Source organism: Protopterus annectens, chromosome 12.part0 (assembly GCF_019279795.1).
Source record: "Protopterus annectens isolate FY-2018-M chromosome 12.part0, PAN1.0, whole genome shotgun sequence".
NCBI lineage: Eukaryota > Metazoa > Chordata > Ceratodontiformes > Protopteridae > Protopterus > Protopterus annectens.
This window is the reverse complement of record NC_056746.1, coordinates 577691175-577715469: the sequence shown is the minus strand read 5'-3', so window position 1 is coordinate 577715469 and position 24295 is coordinate 577691175. Positions and strand designations below refer to the sequence as shown.

The following is a 24295-nucleotide window of genomic DNA, read 5'->3' as shown; positions in this document are numbered from 1 at the left end:
GGTCACAAAGACAGACACACAAACACATACACACACACACACACACACACACACACACACACACACACACACACACACACACACACACACACACACACACACACACACACACACACACACACACACACACACACACACCAGCTGACTGCAGTCAGAACAGAATCTCTGCCTATCTAAGTACACTGACTAGAGAACTCTACATTTAAGGCAAGCAGTGCAACTAAGTCTGACTTGGAGATAAAATATTCGTGTATGTAAACCCGACAAAGGTGGAGACTTAGTTATTTTCGACAATATGGATTATCATGAACATATAGTAACATTGTTGGACAATTATGCATATGAACCAAGCTCTCACTCAGAAGTTAACAAAGCATACAATGTTATTAAAAATTGTATTGAAGATATGTTCATAGAAGTTAGGTTAGAACAGAATGTTTATAACTATATGTCGACATCATATCCTAAATATCCATATATATTTGGAATTCTGAAGATTCATAAAAGCATGGTAAATCCACCTATGTGACCCCTAGTTGATAGTCAGGGTTCACCAACCTATCCGTGTGCTAAGGTAGTAGATTTAATTTTACAGAAATATTTGATACAAGAAGATCAAATTTGTAAGAACTCATGGTCCTTTCTAAAGAAAATCTATAGTCTACAGTTTAATGAAAATTATAATTTTCTCTCAGTTGATGTGAAAGACCTATATACTTGTATACCACATGATTTGAGAATTGATTGGGTGGGTTTTATGCTTAAGAAATATGGAGCCCCTCCCACTGAAATTTCCCTGGTGACAGAATTACTTGACCTCATACTATCAAATAACTTTTTTATGCTAGGGAATGACTTCTTTTTACAAAAGGTAGGAGTCGCTATGGGCTCACCCTGTGGGGCGAGCATAGTGAACCTAGTTATGGCTTACTGGGAATTGGAATATGTGTTTAAAAACATTGATCTTAGTGATTGTATTATCTATTACACACATTACCTAGATGATATTTTTATTTTACTAAATGGTGATCTATAGGCTAGTAACAAAGTGCTTGACCTATTCAATCATTCAACCCAATTCCTGCAGTTTACATATTCTTTTGATACAGAAGCAATAGCATATTTAGATGTTTGGTTAGTTAAAAATAGAGAACTGGGTTGTTATGTAGCTAAGATTCATAGGAAGAATACATATTCCAATACATTCCTGCATTTTACAAGTTGTCATCCCTACCATAAGAAACGGTCAGTCGTCAAGGGTCAGTTGGTAAGGGCTTCATGTATAGTTAGTCAGGAAGAAGAATTTATAGATGAATGCTATTTTTTGAAAAGTATGTTACTACATCGTGGTCACTCAGAGCCCCTGTTAGATAGTTTAATTGACAAAGTTAGACTCAAGAGAACAAATTTTACGTATAAACCCATTTTAAGCGTTAAACATATAACACCTGAACAACCTGGTGTATTAAATCCAGTTGTTATGGATAATAGTAATTATACTACTGCAATTACTAAAGATTTCCGTACAAGCTTTATAACTACATACATCACTCAAAGCCATTTCTGTATTGATATCATACGGAAAAACTGGGAATTATTTAAAATTAATGTTAAGATTTACACTAAAGGGCGGCCACGGTGGTGCAGTGGTTAGCATTGCTGCCTCACAGCAAGAGGTTCTCCGGTTCGATCCCCGGCTGGGGTGCTTTCTGTGCGGAGTCTGCATGTCCTCCCTGTGGTCGTGTGGGTTTTCTCCGGGTGCTCCAGTTTCCTCCCACATCCCAAAGACATGCTGCAGGTGGATTGGACACTCTAAATTGGCCCTAGGTGTGTGTGTGAGTGTGCCTTCTGTGGAAGGTTGGGCACCGGGCTGGCAACTCGACACTGTAAAACTCCACTGCCATTCAATGTGCGGACAAGGTGATCCACTGTGGCGACCCCTAACCGGGAAAAGCCGAAAGAAGAAGAAGAAGTTAAGATTTACACTAAAATGGGGGATTTTCCTTGTGTAATCTTTAGGAAAGGTAAGAATTTAAAGAATTTATTAGAGCAACAATGTCATACTCAGCCCAGAATTACAGGGATGGATAAATGTCAAAGTTGTACCTTTTGTAAATTAGTAGAAGTAGCGAATTGTTTTACCATTGATGAGTTACAACACAGAATAAAGCTAAGGTTCAACTGTAATTCTAGAATGGTTGTCTATCTGGCTAGGTGTCAATGCTGTCCTGCATTTTATGTGAGTAAAACGGAGTGTAAGCTCCGTGAAAGAATTTATGAACATCAATATTCTATCAGTAAAAAGAAATTGGATAATGCCCTAGCCAAACATATTCATTTAAATAGTGAACATAAATTCAAGTTTCTGGCTATCGATCAGGTACAGCAGGATCTTAGGGGTGGCCCTACACCCTTGCAGCTTGAAGAACTTGAGTTAGTTTGGCAGATTAAGCTGAATGCATACAATTTTACAGGGTTGAATGAAATCTGTTCCATTAGCAGTAGTTTGAAATTAAAAAGTCTACAGAGATGATAGAGTGGATGTAGCATTTAATTTTTATTATTTGCTGTTCAGTATCCATATTTTGCTTAAGTATGAATATGGCATTAATTAGTTTGCTGCTGTATTTTTTTTGCTGTAATTTTATGCCTTTTGAGCAAAGTTATGTTGACATGTATTATGGGTATCAGTTTGAGTTGTAGTAGTATATGGTATATTTATGAGGTAGTTGGTTGTTTTAACTTGCTTAGCATTGTATTTTATTAGTTGAATGTGCTTTATATAGTAATACACATTTTTTAACTGTTTGCCTTTAAGCAATGTAAGATGTGACCTGTTCTGTATTAGGATTGGTTAAAAATGCTCACTTGATCCTATTTAATCTGTTTTTGAAATTGTTATAACATTTCTGAAGAAGTTTGCTCATGAGGCAAACGAAAAGTGCTTAAAAATAAATACTTTGGTTTTCTTAACTTTGGCGAGTTGTTGTGACAGAATTTTACTTAGTTGACTTGGAGAGTATCAGACAACACTTTATAGCTGTTGACATCAGCAGTGTCTGGTGAGGAGAAAATGCTAATAGCAGTTTCCCACATGCTGATGTGAAATGTACTCTGTAATATCAAGCAAGAGAACACAATACTTTATGCAAGCCCCACAACAAAAGTCTGATTTTTGCAAAGCTACAGGACAACTTATGGTGGATGACATCAGCACTGGATGTTGGACAGATGTTGGGAGACCTGCATGGAATGGATGTGTAGGCTTGTGCAAGTGTCAAAATGCTGTCAACCCATGGAACTGGAGTGGTAACTGTCAGATATACACTTATGCTCTTCTGGCTAGATAGTACTGGATGTCAAAGAGAAGATGTTGGGAGGCATGCATGAAATGGATGTGTAGGCATGTTCAACTGTAAAAACAATTCAGGTTCTGCATGTTGATGAGTGTGCAATGAATAGCATATTGTGATTGTCTTCAAATGTGCAAGTATAGTTCAAGAGTCAGCTTTATAAACTATATGCAAACAGATGTCCACATTGCCACAAGTATTTTAAAATCTGAATGTGTATTGTCATTTGAAAGATGTGCATGGTATATCACATAACATTTGTTATTAATTTATGTAGTGTAGTTGAAATATTTGTGAAAAAGTACTGATAGACCAGGGTTGCAGTGCATGGGGAGGTAACACATGGCTGCGTTGTAAATATGTGATATATTCTTAGATAGGGCCTTAATTTTTTATGTTTCCACATATAGTTTCAAAGCATTGTCCTCCACAGCTGTGATTTTCCATCTTTGCCACAGAAGAAGTGCTGTTCAAATATAGTCATGAATCATTAATAAATACAGCTGACAATCTGAGGTGTTAACCATGTATGTGTGTAACCTGGCAAGGACTTTTGTATATAGATTCATTTTTGCATGTGTCTTATTTAAATGTGAAGGCCATCCAAGTTAAGATAGCAGGATTATACTTACATAGTAGACAGTATACCCTCAGTCATACATCTGAAAACATGATAAGGGTGTCATCAGTCATACATACAATTCATATAAGCTCAGCTATCTAAAGTGTTATAAGTGGGACTGAATATAATGTGAAATGGAACAACAGTAAAAATGTATGGAATCTCCTGTATTAGAACACAGGACTATGTGTATGGCAGCCCTACACTTATACCTGTTGCCACAAGAATGTTGAAATAACACTTGTATATTGTCTGTTCATTGCTATAAACTTGACTGTCACAACAGTAAAAATATGTTGCACTTTCTGCGTTAGAACCCAGGACCATCTGTATTACAGCCCTACACTTACACCTGCTGTCAGAAAGAATAGTTAAATGACAGTTCCATAATTCTCCTATTCATTCTTAAGTTTTGAGTGTAAACAGCATCGCTTAGCGGTGTTGCATGATGGAAATCTTCCTTTCTCCATTGCTTTTATAAAAGATATCTTGCTATGTTAAACTCGTTTAACATAGTGAAACAGTTTTAAAAAAGCAACGGAGATCTTCCTTTCTCTGTTGCTTCTTCTACACAGCTCTGATGTACTACATAAGCATACGCATGCGCAGTACATCAGAAAAAGCCCCAGGATAGCGGAAAACCACGGAAGGGCCCCATGCAGGTATTATACAAAGACATTATTTAAAAAAAGTAAGTATTTATTTCATAAATAATGTCATTGTATAATGGCAATAACCCACGTCTGGGTGTGGGTAAAGCTAGATTTACCCACGGTTGTCTTTGTTTGCAGACCAACCATGGCTAAATCTAGCATTACCCACACCCAGACGTGGGTTATTGCTTAAATAATATACAGTTGTCAACAAATGAAAGGGAGGTTGGATGTTACTGAAAAGAAACTGTGAAATGTGTGCTGCTTACTTACATTTAAAAGATACAATTACTTCTACACTTGGTAAGTCTAACCTGACTGACACACCCATTGGAGGTACGGCAGTCTGAATTGCTGTTGCTGTTTTGTTTTCCTTCTCCCTACAAGTCAACATTCACAGTTGCAATCCATTAGCAACAAACACTGAGGGAGCATTTGCACTATGTTTAGGGAACCTGAAGATGAGGAGATTTGTTTATGTGGATAACATGGAAGAAGATACTACTTTGGGATATATCTGCATAGAAGAAAATTTGTTACTATATATATGGTTTATATCACAACATCGAATGATGACAACATCGAATGACAGAACATCGAACTGACTTCATTGAACGTTACAACATCGAAATGGGGAAAAAAACAAACATGTGGAGTGTAGATGAAAAACAAATTGCTCCATGCAGGGGGGCAAGACCCCCTGCCCCCCCCCCACACCCCTGCCACTTAAACATACCACTTTGGAGATCGCAGTTCAGTGCACTACAGTGCGGAAATGGAAGATTTCCATTTTCTACACTGTAGTGTGATCTCGGAGTTGGTATATTTAAGTAGCGGGGGGTGTGGGGGGTGCAGGGGGGCTCCCCCCTGTCTACACCCTTAATGTTGCATGTCATCATTGAAAACTGCCATTGACATCATTTTGATGTTTTAATGCTTCGATGAATTCTGTTCGGTGTTCTGTCATTCGATATTGTCATCATTCGATGATGTGATATAAACCCTATATATATATATATATATATATATATATATATATATATATATATATATATATGCATTAGCAAATACTACTTTTATCTGTATGCATTTCTTAGAAGTGTACTAATGGCATGGGCATGTTTGTCAGGGCATTTCACTTTCTCAGATGTACAACCTCATTAACTGTCATCACAAGTGCTAATGTTACAACTGTTTTTCTGTGTACCCTCATGTATTGTTATTTCTGTGAAACGTAAATGTCCTATATTGTCAATGACACAGGGGGTTTAGCCTTCTAGGTTGGACCATACACATCTCTAGGGGAGTGCTGGCCACAGCTGACTGGTAATAGCTTAAAATGGAACGTTATGTATTAAATCTGTGCATATGTTTCAGGGACAGTTCATTTGATAGCACTTGTTTAACAAAATATGTCATTTGCCTGTTCTTTTGGGGGTGAGGGAGCTAAGTTGCATTTCTATTTTGGCACAAACAAGATGATTTGCTATTTTTACTCTCCTTATTTTGGATCCAACCTTGCTTTGTGTGTGACTGTAATATGTTACATTCGCATAATTCCTTTTTTTATATTTCAATATCTTGACTCTTTTATGTTTCTCCAGTGGGTAATAGTGAAACGTTACCTTTCATATGTTATCTGGAAACATGACTTTTAGTTATGTAATACTTAATGTGTATTATCCTTCTGTTGTGTTTTATGTCACCTAGGAATATGTGTCTTATCCTTCTGTTGTGTTTTAGATCACCTAGGACTATGGCACCCAGGCATCCCAATCCCCAACCCCCACTTCAATGACCCTGAAAAATCAGGCCATTGTGGAAGCTTTTAGGCAACATGATACCTTTCAGCTTGAGAGGCAACATGGAGATATGTCAGAAAGAATGCAAATCTGGCAGCAGATAGTTGCTGATGTGAATGCAGTAGGTGATCAGAGTAGGACATATGATCAGGTGCACTATAGGGCCACTGACATGACTTCATCTGAACAGAGGACAGCAACTGTAGTAGCCCATGATCATATGGGTACAGAGGGGGCTGCTACAGAGCCACCACTAACAGCAAATGAAGAGTTTCTGTCCACTCTCAGGGATCCAGAAAGCTTGGCTGTGTTCATGCAGTCACACACCAATTTCACCTGGAGGACCCATACAGATACACGCGCACACACTCACACACATACACACACACACACACACACACACACACACACACACACACACACACACACACACACACACACATACACACACACACACACACACACCACTTACATGGTTTAGCCATAAAGCTTAAAGCTCATTTTGTCTCAGTGGCCATTTGTTACTTTATCTAAATGTCTGCCTGCTTCTCTTTCTTACTCTCACACACTCACTGACCTTTTGCATCATCCTAGGCTCCCCCCTCCCCTGTGCAAGGGATTATAACTGTGTCATATCCTTGTTTTCTATATTTTAGATTCAGGGATACATAACATTTGTCTCTGATGCTCAGGATGCATAGCTGACAGTGCTTAGTATATCTGTGTTTGTGATGTTGTTTTGCTAATTGTACCTTTGGCATATTTTGGTCTTCAAAAGTTAAGACAGTTGATAGAATCAAACATTTTTGTGTCAGAGTATTTTCAATAATCTTCTGAGGGTTGTGAAGTCTGAAACTGAAATGTGTCTCATTACTTTCTAACTTCTCTCTTCAAAGGATTTTCCAGTACAAAAGTAAGATGCTAAACTGAGGACATTCAGTGACCATCAGTAATTTTGAGAAGTATGACTGTGTGAATCTTTGATGCCTGAGGCCTACTACTTGATAGAAGGCACATGTAGTCACATAAGTCTCTGCTGTCACATAGGTTCATAGGTTGGTACTAGGCTATCGGCTCTAGGGCCTATACAAGCCTAGCCATAACAATTCCCTGGCTATTTCTTCCCACACTATTTACTTCCCTGGACCCCTGTCTAGCAGGGCGACTGATGTGATCCCCGGGGTGAATTTCCTTTCTCCCATCCAATCGTCAAGGTTCCTTTTGAAGAGGACCAAAGAGGCTCTCTGCTTGACATGTATGGCCAATCTATTCCAGAGTCTGGGGAGTCTCTGGGCCAGGAACCTATCCCTCCAGCATGTTTTGTTTATTGTGATGACAAGGTTTAGATACCTGGAGCGTGTGGCTCTGAGGGATTGGAATTTCTTTAAGTGTAGCATGTCCAACAGCTTTGGGTTTGACATGGCCTTGTATGTTAAGCAAAGATCGCCTCTGAGTAGACGATATGCGACAGAGTATAGCTGGAGTTTTTTAAGGCGGTCAGTGTAGGGTATCTGCTTTAGGCCTGTGATTCTTTTAGTGAGGTATTTCTGTGGCCTTGCCAGTTGTTGCAGATGTCTTGAGAGGTACATACCAAACGGGGCATTGTATTCTATAATGGGTCTAATGAGGGATGAGTACAGTGGGAAAATGACCTCCTTTTTTCTGGATGAAAAGCCCTTAGTGATGAGGTGTGCCACATAGAAGTATTTCCTGACTGTTGTGGTGATGTAGTTATTGAAGGTGAGACCACTGTCCACCTGTGTCCCTAAGTCTCTTATCAAACTTTCGGTGTTTAGTGTACTGCCACCTATATAGTAATTCACGGATACATGTTTTTTTCCTAAAGGGGATAACTATACACTTCTTGGCATTGAGCTTGAGCCCATGGCTCTGGCACCAAACATCTGTTTCTGTAAGGCCCTTTTGTAGAGTATCCACATCATTTGGGGATTCAATAATGGCTCCCAGTTTGCAGTCATCTGCAAACTTTGTTATCCAGAGTCCCTTAGTGTTGGCCTGTACTTCAGAGAAGTAGATACCAAACAAGAGCGGTCCCATGACTGAACCCTGAGGTACTCCACTTGTCACTTGTCTGGAGCTGGATTTGGAGTTGGCTACTTTTACAGTGTGGGTTCTATCAGTAAGCCAGTTAGCAACCCATTGGGTGATGTAGGGATTAATGCCCAGCTTAGTAAGTTTATCTATGCTTCCAGAGTGGGGGATGGTGTCAAAGGCCTTGGCAAGGTCTAGATAGGCTGTGTGGACCACCTTACCCTTGTCCATGGCTCTGGAGACTGATTCGAAGAAGTCAATCAAGTTCAGGAGACAAGATCGGCCCCTCACGAACCCATGCTGGGTGGGGTCTAGTGTTTGAAGGTTGCCAATGTCTTTGTTTATAAGTTCCATGATAATATGCTCCATGGCCTTGCATATAAGGATTGTCAGACTGATGGGACGGTAGCTTCCAGGATCCAAGGTGGATCCCCCGTTGTGGAGTGGGATAACTGTAGCTGTGCGCCACTCAGTGAGCATGAAACCTGAGGTGAGGCTATGATTAAACATGACACTTAGGTGAGGTGCCAGTTCATATTGTAGGTCATGTAGTACATAGCCCGGGATGTCATCTGGTCCCATGGATGCTGTATTCTTAGCTTTGGGGAGTGCATTTTTTACCTGTGTGGCTGTTATTACCAGGATTTGGCAATCTTCCGGTATTGAGATGGGCCATTTAGGGGGTGAGAGGGGGGTGAAGTTGGCACTGAATCGATCTGCCAGAATATTGGCATGTTAAAGTAATTTCTGTACAAATCACCCACCGCTTACTTACTTGCATTACCAAGTAACAACATGCAAGGATATGCCATTCTTTCATATTATTACACAATACACTCCAGGTTCAACACTTACCTTGTAAATTCAGCAGTTGCAACAGTTTTAGTACAGGGCTGACTCTGTCTAATGCTAGTAATACACAGCCATTACATGGGTAGGTAAAGGTTGTGAGCATTGCCTGGCATCAGTGTTACTATCTGTATGTGCATAGTATGAAGGTTTTAGCCCCTAGGTGGTGAATGTGCTGTGCTTCACCTGTTATCCAATGCAAGGCCATATTGAGCACGCCTACATCTGCCTACACCCACAGTAGCTGCTGGTTCCCTCTCTGACTCCTCACCTACGTGTGGCTGTGATGACCTTGCCATTGGTGGTGGGATGTGTGACCCTTTCCCTTGTTGATACTGCTGAAACTGCTTTCTCAGGATAATGCTGTGTAGCATGGCACAGACAGTGAATATTTCAGTATATGTACGTGGATTGTACTGCAGGGCTCACCCAGATGTATCTAGGCACCAGAACTGCAACTTCAGCAGCCCAAACACATGCTCTATGATATCTCTGGTTTGAGCATGTGCCTCATTATGGTGTTCTTCAGCGGGTGTGTGTGTATTTCTGATGGGCATCATCAGCCATGGTTCCAGTACATAACCTGCATCCCCTAGTAAGTGGCCCTGTGGGGGATGGGATACCCCCCCTAGTGAACATCTGATGCAGTTGGGAAGTGTGCCAGATATGTGAGTCATGGTAACCGCCTGGGTTGCCAGAATACACATTTAAGATGATTCCCTTAACATTACACACAACCTGGCAATTAACAGAGTGGAAGTCCTTTCTGTTTATGTGGAGTCATCCCTGTTCCTTGGTTGGTCCCATAATTTCTGCATGTGCACAAATTATGGCACACAGTACTTCAGGGTAGTGTGCTACAGGATACAAATCCTGCATATTTGTGACCTTGTCCTCCATTGTACGGGGAAAATATATGTGGTCACTTACATATTTGAGCATAACATTCAGGAATTGGAGGATCCTGGGTGCTGATGCCAGTGACACCCCCATCATGCCCCTGTTGGTCTCTGAAAGGGTCCTGTAGCTAAAATTCTAAGTGCTACACATACTTTTGTCTCCACTGGGATGGGTTCCCCTCCATTTGTCCTGGCACTGAGTTGAGGACGACAGAGGTTGCAGGGCTCCTGTGGTGTGTCTCTGCCCACCCTGTAGCGCTCTACAATTTCCATGTCATGCAGGTTGTGATAAGTTACCCAGGGTCTGAAAACTCTTCTGCTTCTTGACCTTGGTCTATCAGCAGCAGCAACAGCATAAGCTTTGGCCTGTTGCACATACACATGAATTAAAGGAACAGCAGCCCCTAACATTGTTTCTGTGTAGACTCCTTTCCATGGCTGTATTCCAATAGGTTTTGGAATTCACATGGAAAACCAGCACTGAGTCTACACAGTTGCTTTATAGCTTGTTGAATAAGTCCGCCATCTTGGATTGGTTGATTAGCATACAATTCAGCTTTTTATGCTATAATTAGCATGCCACAATGTTTACAGTGGTTGTGCAGCTGCTCTACACACCATGTAGAACCACTTACTGAATACACAACAGTGCACTGAGATATGCACATGGTGTTAGCAGACCATGTAGGGTTTATTAAATCTGCCCTATGTTGTAATTATTTAGAGGGAAGCACATTCTCAGTGGCAGTACCTCAAGGGTTTATCCTAAGCCCTAGTCTCTTTTCACTATTTCTAAACAGCATAACCCAAAATCAGAAAGTAGGAAACTTTCTCCAAAATTATTCCTGCAAACTGAACTCTTCTTCCTACAGACATCGGAAAAATAGCCTAGAAAGAATTTGGACAAAAACTTAACAAGTAATTTAGAAACACATCAAGCACGACTGCTTCAAGGACCCAAGATAACTTCAAAGTCATTTCCCTTTAGAATCTTATTTCTGGAGCATGTCTAATGAAAAAAAAAAATTCTGAGGCTGAAAATCTACAAAATGTAAGCTTGCTGTAAATATGTGCAAATGTAAATAATATATACCAAATAGTAGTTCATGGAATTAGACTATGCAAAACATACTGTGATGGTACTATTGTATTATTGCATAAATCTTTACTGCTAATGGTGCTATGCTTGGAATGTACAAAGACTTTTCTTCTGTTATTAAGTTATGCTTAGATTATGCTACCAAGTTGTGACACATATCACTGTTATTCCTTTTGTAATATTTCTAAAAATGCATTGATATTTCATTAATGTATATAAAATAACTGGAATGTATTGATTTCACTAAAATACCTAAAAACACCAGAACACTCCTTTGTACTGGCCTATGAGACCCTTGTCATGGTTGAAAACTATACTTGGACCAGATCACCTAGCTGGTTATTAAATAAATTATACCTAACACACTAAATAAGTAAATAAATAAAATTTACATACACATGTATACAAATACATTTCTGTTATGTTTCTAATGCTGACAGTTCCTACTATTCCTTTTTCCCCTCAGGGTGCATGAAAATAAAATTGGTTATAGTTTTCATGTAATTTACAATACATAATACTAGTAGAAAAAATGTATCGAGTAGAATAATACTGATTGTATGTTCTGTTTTCATTTCAGCTTTGTAATGCCTTTCCTTGCTTGGGATTTCTTCCTGGTGCTCTCAGGCAAATGTCTAAAAACAGAGAAGATTTTTGCAGAGAGGTGAAAACAATTCTTGCAGAATGTAAATCAACTCTTAACCCCAGTGATATAAGAAGTTTCACAGATGCATTCCTTGTCAAGCAAAAAAATGAGGTAACCTTTTATATCAAAAACTTAAAGCATTATTAGAATAGGAAAGTTCTATGATGAGACCTTTGTGTTGCAATGCATTTCTTTTCTTGCTGAATTCAACTAAACCCCCAGCGAAATCAATTGATGTTCATCATGTTGATCAGTGCTACAGCATATGATACATGGGTTATATACTGCCAAGGATATAACAGCTGGCCAGCTTCATCGCACCTTCCACAAGCTCAAACCATTAGGCATCTCAAGCTGAGCTACCTAAAAAGAGAGGGTAAGAGTGTCAAGCTCTTCAGAGCTTTCCTGCTACTGAAGAGAACACTCCTTCTCAAGGCTTTCAAGGATCAATGGTCAACTTGTGCGGCTCCATTGTTGGGCAGATAAGTTCCCTTTGGGGAACAAACTTCTTCATTTCAATATCTGTTTAATTATACTTTCCTGCTTAAAAAAGTTAATTTTCTACTTGGAGTTTGTGTTTTATGGACTGCCTCGAGACTTTAAATACGGTTAAAAACAAGAGCGGAGAACATTTTTCTCGTCAGTTTAAAAGTTGTTAAACGTAGTTGAAAATCATTTTTTCTCTGGAAAACTGTTTCTTGTACTTTTTTGAGGTGGCAAAGTGTATTAAAGTGCTTTTTTACTTTGTTTCTTTATTGGGAAAAGTGATTTTTATAACTTAAAATTTTTAGAAACTTGTGCTACATGTTTTCCACAGAAAAGATGCACTAATATAAGCTTGACCATGGAACAAACTATTGGCTCCACAGTCAGTCCTTCTTTCATCCACAAAAATAAAAAGTTAAACAAGCAGCCTTTGCCTCTACAGCAGACTAGCGGTTTGTCTCAGCCACAGGTGGGTGACCATGCTGTGACCATAGCTGGTTCCTCAGACCACTCATGTTTTACTTTGTATCTCTCTGGTGTAACACAGACAGCCAAATGGACAGGGTCATCCTCTGCAAATGTTGAGATCCCCTCAGTAGGTAATGGGGATCCACTCTTGTCTTTCCTGGGAGAAGACGTAGAGAAATCTTCCCTGTTTAGTCAGAATGCTGTACCTATCTCTTGGAAAGCTGCTACTGCTACCATTGACAGCATTGCTGGTCCCATTTTTCTTGTCAATGAGAAACAGAAAACTAAACACGTATCTGCTCCTACTCAAATTTCCCTGGACAGAAGTAGTTTACTAGATCAGGCTCAATGTCTAATTCAAGCTATTGATCCTTCTTTTAAGGTGAATGCTGCTAAAAAGAAAAAGGGATGCCTCTTTTCCTGAAGAGATTCAAGAGTCTGAATCTGAACAGAAAGATAGAAAGGACAGATGCAGAGTTTTCTCTAGATATTTCTGATTCAGATTTGGAAGAGAGCATGGTATCTGTTTCTTCTTGTGGGGGTTTCTCCTTCTCTGAGATTATTTCCAGAATGTGCCAGTGTTTTCAGTGGGAGAGCACTGAAGCTTCCCTAAGACAATATAGTGAGCTAGTACAAATGGAATTTCCAGAGCCTTCACCCATTCACCCAGTGCTGTCAGCATTGCAGGATGTGTGTCATTGCCTGAAATTTCTTGATAGTTAGTCTGGTGCTCCTAAAAAGGCAGATCAGTTGTATAAAGTTTCTCAGCCTTTTAAATGTTTATATTTTTATATACTCATCTCAAACCTCACCCAGCAGCTATAGCTTTGGTTAATCCTACTGCTGCTAAATAGTTAGTTAATTTCAATCCTATATTTTCTGACAAAGATGAGAAAATAATTGCTAAGTATGGGGGAAAAGTGTATGCTTCTGCAACTTTGATTTTCAGAATTTTGAATCATCAGGCTCATGTGTTAATGTTTATTCTGACTAAACGTGGAAGCATGAGAAATGTTTTGTTTGCAGTTTCTTCTTGTGAGGAAAATGTGCTTTAAATGGTTTAGTTTCTACCATCTAAAAGGTCAGAACTCATTGTTTAAAGTGTGTGTATGACTGTTGATAGAACTACCATGGTTATGGCCACTGGTACTGTTTTGAGGTGATTTGCCTGGCTGCATTCTCAGAATCTCCCAGATGATGTGAAAAATGAGATTTTGAATTTACATTTGGATATAGATTTAGTTTTTGATCTCTCTGCTGCAGATTTTATCAAAACGTGTAATGAGAGGTATAAGCTGATACAAAGGGTCTATATTATAAAAATGAAAGTGCATATGTGTGACTACATAAAACTCGACACATAATGCATGAAACCTAAAAATAGCGAACAGCCACGTAAGCGAAGTTTTCCCTAGGGAAAAACGTACGCGGCCATTCGCTAAAAAGACTTGTGTTTTAGCCTAGGGGCTGTCCTGCCTTATATAAGTGGTACATTTTGTTTTTTTTCTACTAAATACTTGAGCTTTGGCCGGCTAAGATCTACCTGCAATCAACTGGATGTATAAGTGAATTTAAGTGCACTTTTATCTGCACTTTTTCATATAGTACTGCATTTTATTTATTTTTGTTTCTCACTGAATATTAATTGAACTGAAAATGGTGGCTCTGTGTTTTTACACTTAGTTCCCATGCCCCCTCCCTGTTCTTGTTTTGATGTTAATCTTGGTGGCTTTGAAACTGCATGCCTCTCTTGTAAATTTGTATTTGGATACTCCTACTGGGCCCATCTCATTTGCTCACTCAACTGAGTGCAGTGAGATCATATTCTGATTTCAGGCACTCCTACTGTGTACAAAGAGAGCATTTGAGAAGGAAAAAAAATTCTAAGCTTGTTTCCTACCTTTCCAGTAAGTAATCTATTCCACATACAGATTCGTTGTATCCAGGACTATTTGTAAGCTTTTGAGCCCCCAAGCCTTTCTATGTTGGAGGGAAGCCTTGTAGCTTAATTTTGTTTCTTAGTACTAGCCATTTTTTTTAGTTTCAGCACTCAAATCTGTCTTTGAGCGCAGCACTTGTTCGTTGTAAGCACTAAATAAGCTACAAATTACTACAGCACTCAACTTTCCTCACTTGTCTAGAGGGAAGCAGTTTTTAGTACTTAATAAATAAGCACCTATCCAGGCATGTCTAAGGGTCAGCTCCAGGTGCTTTCTCCTGTCTACCTGATGAATCTGGGCATCTTGGGGCAATGCAGCAATTGCCTTATGTACACAGACAACCCTCTCCTCCTACCACCCAATACTACAACCTGTGAGAGATGCACTTATATAGCCAAACTGGAAGCAAAGCTCTCTTCACCCAAGACTGGACTAGACAGTCAAGAGGAGAAGGTAAACACTTGCACTACACCACACTCATCACATAGTCCCTGAAAACGTACACCACCAAAATACGCACATAGAAACACAAAACACACACCTACATTCGCGGAGGCTCTCAGTAAAAACCTGGCCAAGCAATAGGGACCGCCAAAGCAGAAACGCAAGCAAACTCCACCCCCAACACAACACAAATGACACATAGCCCACAAACTCAGTGTGCCGCTCAACCACAGCCCATAAGACATAACAACATACCCAACACTCTAGTCATAGGTGACTCTATAGACAGGCACACTGATGTTCCACTCACCAGGCTAAACAAGGAGAAAGTTACTGTCAGCTACCTGTCGGGTGCCAGGATCCGCCACATAATGCACGCACTCAGGTCACTCCACAACAAGTACAAATTTGACTCTATCATTGTCCATGTTGGTGTGAATGACCTGAGACATACCTCCCTGGACTACATGAAAAGAGACACGGAGGAGATCTCCAATCTTGTAGCCCAGGCAGGTATGACCCTAGCCCTGAGTAGCATCCTGCCATCATCCAGAATGATACCACAGTACAAGGACAAAATGATCGACTTCAACAATTGGCTAAGCTTCACTTCTGGTGTCATTCTAAGGGGATTCAGTATTTGTCTGCCTTGGATGACATGATCGACAGACCATGATGCTTTGCCAGAGATGGCCCGCACCTGCCACCCTTGGGATTCTGGATACTGGCTAAGGCTCTTGCCACCCCTATAGTGCCTTTTTTAGGCAAGGTTCAAATGACAAATTCACCACCATAACAGGCACAAGCAAGCAAAATCTGAGGGTAATGCTACTCAATGCTAGAAGTCTAAACCTCAAAATGCACTCACTCGAGGCACTCCTTAAAATGGAGAACATTGACATCTGTGCAGTGACAAAGACCTGGTTCAAAGCTCCAGAGAACACCCCTGCATTACCAGGCTATAATTTATACCACACCTTTCGGCCACCTAACACGGACCGAAGCACTAAAGGCGGAGGCGTGTCCATATTCATTAAGGCTATCCACACCTCCAGGCTAGTTGCACAGCATAATGCATCAGAGATTATCCAAGTGCAACTAACTCTGGGCAAGACCGCAATCCAAATTGTAGCTTGCTACAGACCCCTCACCATGCCCCAGGATTCTCACTCCTCATTTCTTGATACACTGGAAAATATTAGGGTACAACCCAACACCCTAATAATGGGTGATTTCAACTACCCCCACCATTAACTGGGAAAACTACTTATGTACCAACTCTTTTGTTCAACGTTTTCTGGAATTCATAAATTCCAACGCCTTGGATCAATTTATTCACACCCCCACCAGAGGCAGCAATATCCTAGACCTGGTCATTACCAACATGGGAGACTGGTGTTCCACACCAGAGGTCAATGCCTCATTGGTCAGATCCGACCACAAGCTAATCACCCTAGACATCCACATCCCGCCCCCACCCCCAATTAGGGAAACCACCGTAAAAAACTTCTCCAAAGCCAGCTTCACATTTCTTAAGACAGAAGTGGCAAACTTCATGAGACCCACACAGACAGACACACACTAGAGGTACGACTGCTGAATTCTACACAAATGCACTTTATAAGCACTTACACGAGTGCATGGATCATGCTATCCCTAACAGAGCCAAGATGCTATCCTCAAAAACAAGGAAGCCAATCTGGTGGTCCTCTGCCATAAACAAACTCTGCAACAGAAGAAAGAAACTGTTGCAAAAAAGAATAAAATCCCATGACTGGAGGAACTCCCTGGTCAGCCTCAGTAAGAAGCTGAGATTCCTCATAAAATCCCCCAAAGCTAGTTACAAAAACAAAATTGCCACTGACTCTAAAATACAACCACAAAGCATTCTATAGCTATGTCAAGAATCTCAATGGCAACACTCAGATCTGCTCTGAGTTACAGCACAATGGCACTAAATATACAGAACCAACTGATATTGCCAACATCCTGGCAGACAGGTTCAGTGCTAACTTTACCCCCCTCTCACCCCTAGAGGGCCCATCTCTATACCGGAAGAATGCAAAGTTCCTGTAATCATGGCTGCACAGGTAAAAAAACACACTCTCCAAAGCCAAGAACACAGCATCCATGGGACCTGACAATATCCCAGGCTGCATTCTACATGAACTACAGAATGAACTGGCATCCCACCTAAGTACCATGTTCAATCATAGCCTCACCTCAGGCTTTGTGCCCACTAAAGGGGGCACCGCGATGGTTATCCCACTCCACAAAGGTTGAGCCACAACGGACCCCGGGAACTATCGCCCCATTAGCCTGATGAGCCTGGTCTGCAAGGCCATGGAATGTATCATCATAGAACTCATAAACAAAGACATTGATAATCTCCAAACTCTGGACCCCACCCAGTTTGGGTTTGTAAAAGGCAGATCATGTCTCCTAAACCTGATAGACTTTTTTGAAGCAGCCACCAAAGCCATAGATGAGGGTAATGTGGTTCACATAGCCTATCTAGATCTCACCAAGGCTTTCAACACCATTCCCCACTCTGGAATTATAGATAAACCCAATAAACTAGGTAGAAATCCCTATGTCACAAGATGGGTTGCCAACTGGCTCATGGACAGAATCCACACTGTGAAAGTAGCAGACTCCAAATCCGACTTCAGACCAGTGACAGTACCACAGGGTTCAGTCCTGGGTCCTCTCCTGTTTGGTATCTACTTCTCTGAAATACAGGCTAACACAGAAGGTCTTTGGCTAATGAAGTCTGCAGATGACTGCAAACTAGGAGCCATAATCAAAACTCCTAACAATGTAGACATCCTACAAAAGGGCCTCCCTGAGACAGATGCCTGGTGTGAAAGCCATGGCCTGAAGCTCAATGCCAAAAAGTGCATTGTCATCTCCTTTGGTAAAAACTCTGTACCCATGAACTACCACATAGGTGGTAGTCTACTTAACACCAAAAGTGTGATAACAGACCTTGGGACACAGGTGGACAGTAGTCTCTCCTTTGATATTCACATCGCCACAGTGGTCAGGAAATCCTTCTACATGACACACCTCATCACAAAAGTTTTCTCATCCAGAAAAAAAGAGGTAGTTGTTCCCCTCTACTCATCACTCATTAGACCCATTATAGAGTACAATGCCCCTTTTGGTATGTACCTCACAAGACATCTACAACAACTGGAAAGGCCACAGAAATACCTCGCAAAAAGGATTACTGGCCTCAAACAGATGCCTATGCAGACTGTCTCAAAAATCTCCAGCTTTACTCTGTCGCATATCGCCTAATCAGAGGCAATCTCTGCCTAACATACAAAGCTATGTAAAACCCAGAGCTGTTGGACATGCTCCACTTAAAGAAATCCCAATCCAAGCTACATGCTGTAAGGACCTAAACCTTGTCACCACAATAAACAGAACATGCTGGAGGGATAGATTCCTGTCCCAGAGACTTCCCATACTCTGGAACAGACTATCAATCTATGTCAAACAGAGCTCCTCATTAGCACTCTTCAAGAACAATCTTGATGATTGGATGGGAAACAGGAAATTCATCCTGGGGATCACTTCTGTGACTCTGCTCAACAGGGGCACAGGAAAATAATTTTCTTGGGTGGCGAAAGCCAGGGTACCTTTTTGGCTAGGCTTATATATGCCCTAGGGCCAATAGCTTAGTACCTACCTATGAACCTATGAATTTAACATCATAAACAGATGGGGGGCTTCACCCACCACACCTCCCAATGTGGGGGGCTCTGCCCCCACACACCCCCCTAACTAAATATATGAACTCTGAGATCATACTATAGGAAGGAAAGGGCAACTCCGTGAAGTTGGCAAATCATCTCCTTACCCTATGACATATTCATCGAATTGCTTAAACGCGATTTGATGAATATGTGTAGCTGTTTCTGTATTCACTTAGAAGTATTTTTGTGCTTCTAATATAGACCTGATACAGGGAATCTCTCAGATTTTTAAGGGCTCTTTTTCCAAATATTACAAGGGAGTCTCTATTCCCTTGTCCCGGGTTGACAAGAAACAATATACACAGTCTCGGCAAAATGCTGGTAAATAGATGTTCAAGAAACAGTGGCAAGGGTGTTTCAAAAAGAAGAGAGGAACACCCTAAAACAAAGGACAATCTAACAAGTCAGAATAACTATTTAGGGAACCATGCCCCCACACCCTTTCCCCTTCCAGCATGCCTGAATCTCCACTTATCTCTCTCTTTGGCAACAGATAATTCCAGACAAATGGGCTCTGAAAAATCGTTCATTAATGTTACAGATGGCAGTGGGAGGAAATTCCAGATTTCAGGGGTAATTCCTCATCCACCAGATCAAAGTCCTCCATTTCCCCCTGTTCTTCAACATATGTTGCTTCAAGGGAGTGATATTGCCAGTTTCCCCTTCTCAGTTTGGGAAAGGTTTTTATTCAAGGATGCTTTTGATACCAAAGAAAATGCCTGTAGATCAGTTCTGGACCTTTCTTTCCTAAACCACTTTGTGATAACTGCTCTCACTTCACAACCTGTTACCTCTTCTTCCTCATTTAAGACTTCTGGTACCACTAGATTTAAAAATTGCTTATTATCACATTCCTAGTCATCCATATTTCAGACATTTCTTTAGGTTTTATGTGTCTGGATCACATCATCAGTTCTCTACCTTAAACTTTGGACTATCCACTGCACCAAGAGTGTTCACTACATGTGGAACTCCAGTTATAGCTCACTGAAGGCTACAGGGTATCCACATTTTTCCATATTTCGAAGACTTGCTTATCTTTGCAGAGTTTTTTCAGTGTCAGAAACCTGTCACTTGGTTGAATAAGAGAACATTCCTGTCTTTTTGATTCCACTACAAAAGATTGTGTTTCTGAGGTGTCTGCTAGACACCTCAGTTCAAAGAGTTTTTCTTCCACAGGAAAAAAAAATATCTAGATCTATATCTATGGCTAAGGTTTTTCACTCAGACTTTGGTCTCTGCAAGGGAGTATCTCAGGATTTTAGGTTTCATGACATCTATGTTACTCATAATACCCCTGTCAAGACTCCACACAAGAAATATTCAATGCTATCTGAATTCTCTTTGGTCCCAGTGCCAATGCACATTTTCTTTTCAAATCACAGTTCTGAGATCTGTCAGAAGAGAAATCACTTGGAGGAGACAACAAATATGCCTAAATCCAGTTCTCCTCTTCTCTCTCCCTCTGTCAGTAACCACAGACTCTTCAAAGTTTTTTGAGGAGCAGTTTTAGGAGGAATACAAGTGTAAGGTGTTTGGGACACCAAGGACAGATGCAAGCACATAAATATAAAAGAGATGCTTGCTCTAATCAAGGTACTCAACTATCTGAATCAATTTTGGTCTCCTGGATCTCTTCAAGTTGATACAAGCAATACTACAGTCATATGGTACATCAACAAGCAAGAGAAGAACTAGATCTTACACTTTTTGCAGACTAGCCATGTTAGCTTGGAATATAGCTTTACAGCATGATCACACTCTATAGGCATCATACATCTCATCAGAGCAAAACTGTGTGGCAGACAATCTGAGTAGGACAAAGGCAGACCCTCATGAATGGAAACTAAATCAGGAGTTCTTCCAAATTTGATCCATCTGTGGTGAGTTCCTCAAGCAGACTTCTTTGCCTCCTCTCTGAACACCAGCTGGAAAAATTATTCTGCAGGACTCCATGCAAGAAGGCTTGGAAGACATATGCCTTTTCTTTTCCTTGGACAGGAATGTTCTTGTATACTTTTCCACCCTTTCCACTGTTATCCAGGGTACTTCTGAAGATTCTGAAAGAATCCCCCAAGATCATTATGGTGACTCTCTACTGGCTGAAGGAACAGTGGCTCTCACTTCTTTTGGAAATGTCCAGAGGCAGTTACTACAAGCTTCCTCACAGAATGGATCAACTCACACAAGAAAAGGGGTGTTTGCTAGACCCAAAATTTAATCAACTTCAAATTACTGCCTGGATGATACACTCTTAATACCTTTTAGGCACCTGTCTACTGAGGAGGTGCAATAGGTATTAATAGAGGCAAGAAAGCCTGCTAGTAGAAAATCATAGCAAATGGAAAAGGTTTTCTTGTTGGTGCCAACAACATAACCAGCAACTTTTTAGGGCTAGTATTTCTCTGGTTTTACAATATTTGTGTTAGTTACTATCCTATGTCCTTTCTTATTCCTCCATCAAGGTGCATTTGATGACATTTTCATGTCTGTCCATGGAACCCCTTCTTTCAATGCATTCTGATGTGAAAATGTTTTTGAAAGGGTTTTGCATAAGAGACCTCCATGAAAACTGGTGACTCCTCCTTGGGATCTTAATTTTGTGGTAAAGAAGCTAAAACTTGCTTTATTGAGCCATTTGAAGTCATCAGTCTGACTTTAACATAGAAAACTGTTCTACTGACTGCTCTGACTACTGCAAAAACAGTACCGGAGTTGCAAGCTCTTATGGTGAGTCAACCCTATCTCATTTTCAAAACAGACATGTTTTTTTTGAGAACTAATCCTTCCTTTATGTCTAAAGTGGAATCTGAGTTTACTTTAAGATAAACTATACATTGCCCTGTTTTCTTTCCTGAACCCAAAAATGAGGAAGAAAGGATACTCCACACACTGGATGTCCACAGACAATTCAGGCATTATCTTGAAAGAACAAAATCTTCAGATCAATTGCTCATTTCTTGTGAAAATAAGAAGAAGAGGCAACCTGTGTCTAAATAGATTATTTCCAAATAGTTGCTTCAGGTCATTACCTTTTGTTACTTTCACCACAACAAAACTGTTCCAGGCAGGGTCAAGGCTCACTCTACTATGGCCTTTGCTTCATTTGTGGCTTTTTGGAAAATATTGGATTCTAAAAGTATTCTAGAAGGAGCAACTTGGACTTCTGCACTTAGGTTTACAAAGAACTACATATCAAGCATTTGTGGGATGTTCTGATTTGTCAGAAAACTGTTAATGTTGAACTATTTAATTTTTTAAATGCAGTTCCTCCAATAGTGCCAGCCATATTTGGCAATCTGAAAATTTACTCTTTACACCAGAGGAAGAAGCTCTGATAACTAGCATTAACAATTTACAAGGAACTTTGTATGACATCTATCCAGACCATATTTTAGATTTAAAACTTGATGCTGTTCTGGAAACTGTTGCAGCTTATGAACAACAGTTATTGAATTATAAAAGAAAGAAAATGCAAAGAGACACACAAGATTTCTTGACCGGCAGGGTTTTTGCCTCATCAAGAGAATGGAATCATGGTAGCTTTAGTAATAATAACTCTAAACCTCAGCCTGTTCAAAGAACTGACAGTGACAGAACTTTAAAACCACATGATACTAAAGAAGTTGCAGCTGTTCCTTTAAATCCAATCAGTTTGGTCGACACTAACAATGACGGAACGGCGTTTGAGATGCAGGACGTGCCCCCTCCTGCACAGCCTTTAAAGGAAGTGAACAACTCTACTGTTACAGAGATGAATGGTACTGGAGGGGCATGGAGGAAACATACTGGGTCCACTGTTTCCCCTGATGGATGTAATGGCACCATGAACAACTTTATGATGAACAAGCCAAACATAACAGTGCCTTATCCTGTCTGAGCTAATTCTATTTGAGAGTGGTCCTGGAGCAGAAACCACCCCAAATGCAAAGCCTCTGTAGAAGAGGACAAGTCCCTGATGATAAAAAAGATGTGGTAACAGAATGGACTACACTGATTTGGAACATTTCAAGCCATATATTGGCAGAATTTGAAGCCAACGTACTGCAGAAAGGTATGTCCTTTATAGCAGGCAACAGAATGACTGTTACAGAGAACATAATTGAACTTAAAAATTATACTTGTAACATTATGTTGAAAGTTCATTTTGGTGGAATGGACAATAGCACAGATGCTGCTAGTAATTTAAAAAAAAAACAGTAGCTTTATTCCTATAAACAATTCGGCTGTAGAGACTTTTAAAAAGGCATGCATTAAAGAAATATATGATCTGCATAACAGTGGCAATTCAAACAAGAAATATTTTTCTAATTTAAATATAAAAGAAAGGGAAGCTTTGGAAGTCCTATGCCATGATGATTTTATATCAGTTAGACTGGCCGACAAAGGCGGCCCTTTGGTTATAATAAACTTTGAATTTTACACACAAATTATGAAAGAAATGTTAAATGACAAGAAGTTTTATGAGCAAATAAGTGTCAATAGAGTTAGTACGTGTCAAAGATGCATTTATAACTCCCTATTTGAATGCCTGCAGAGTAGACTAATTAGTATGGAATTATTCAAGTACTTTATTGTAGAGTAACCAATAGTACCTGTTATACAAGGACTGCCTAAAGTCCACAAACATGCTACGCTACCCCCTATGAGGCCCACTGTGCCAGGGAAAGGGAGTTGCACTGAGCCATTGTCTGTTTTTGTGGAACAACACTTAAAGGCTGTTTTATATAAGGATAGGTTTATATTGAGGGATACCAAGCAATTTCCGGGAGACTTGCATGAGTTTGTTGACAATGCCAACCTTAACAGATGATGGTTAATGATTACTCTAGATGTACAATCCCTTTTCACTATGCTTCCCAATAGAACAGGGATATAATTATTTAGACAGTATCTGTTGAAAGACAGGACCTATAATAATTGATTTATTGACTTTCTAGCTATGCTGATAGAACTCATTTTAGAAAATAACCTATTTGTGTTTGGTGACACTGTCTACAGACAAATGGATGATGTAGCTATGGGCACACCTTGTGCCAATAGCTATTCCAACATTGTCATGGCAGCTTGGGAATAACTGTTTGTGATTACTGAAATGCAAGGCCGACTTGGCTTTTATAGAAGGTTTGTGGATGATCTTTTTTATGCTGTGGGATGATGACAGCAATACTTTCAAACCCTTTTTTGTTAAATTAGGTAACAGTACACAATTTTTGAA

General features: G+C 40.2%; 1 protein-coding gene across 3 annotated transcripts in view; it reads left to right on the top strand.

Moving 5' to 3' along the window:
• LOC122816727 (cytochrome P450 2K1-like) overlaps positions 1–24295 on the top strand; it is a 657641-nt gene that overhangs the window by 222387 nt on the left and 410959 nt on the right. For all 3 annotated transcript variants that reach the window (XM_044089718.1, XM_044089719.1, XR_006367097.1), the window contains exon 5: positions 11910–12086. In XM_044089718.1, coding sequence (XP_043945653.1) covers positions 11910–12086 — 177 coding nt within the window. The remainder of the gene's footprint in view (positions 1–11909; positions 12087–24295) is intronic.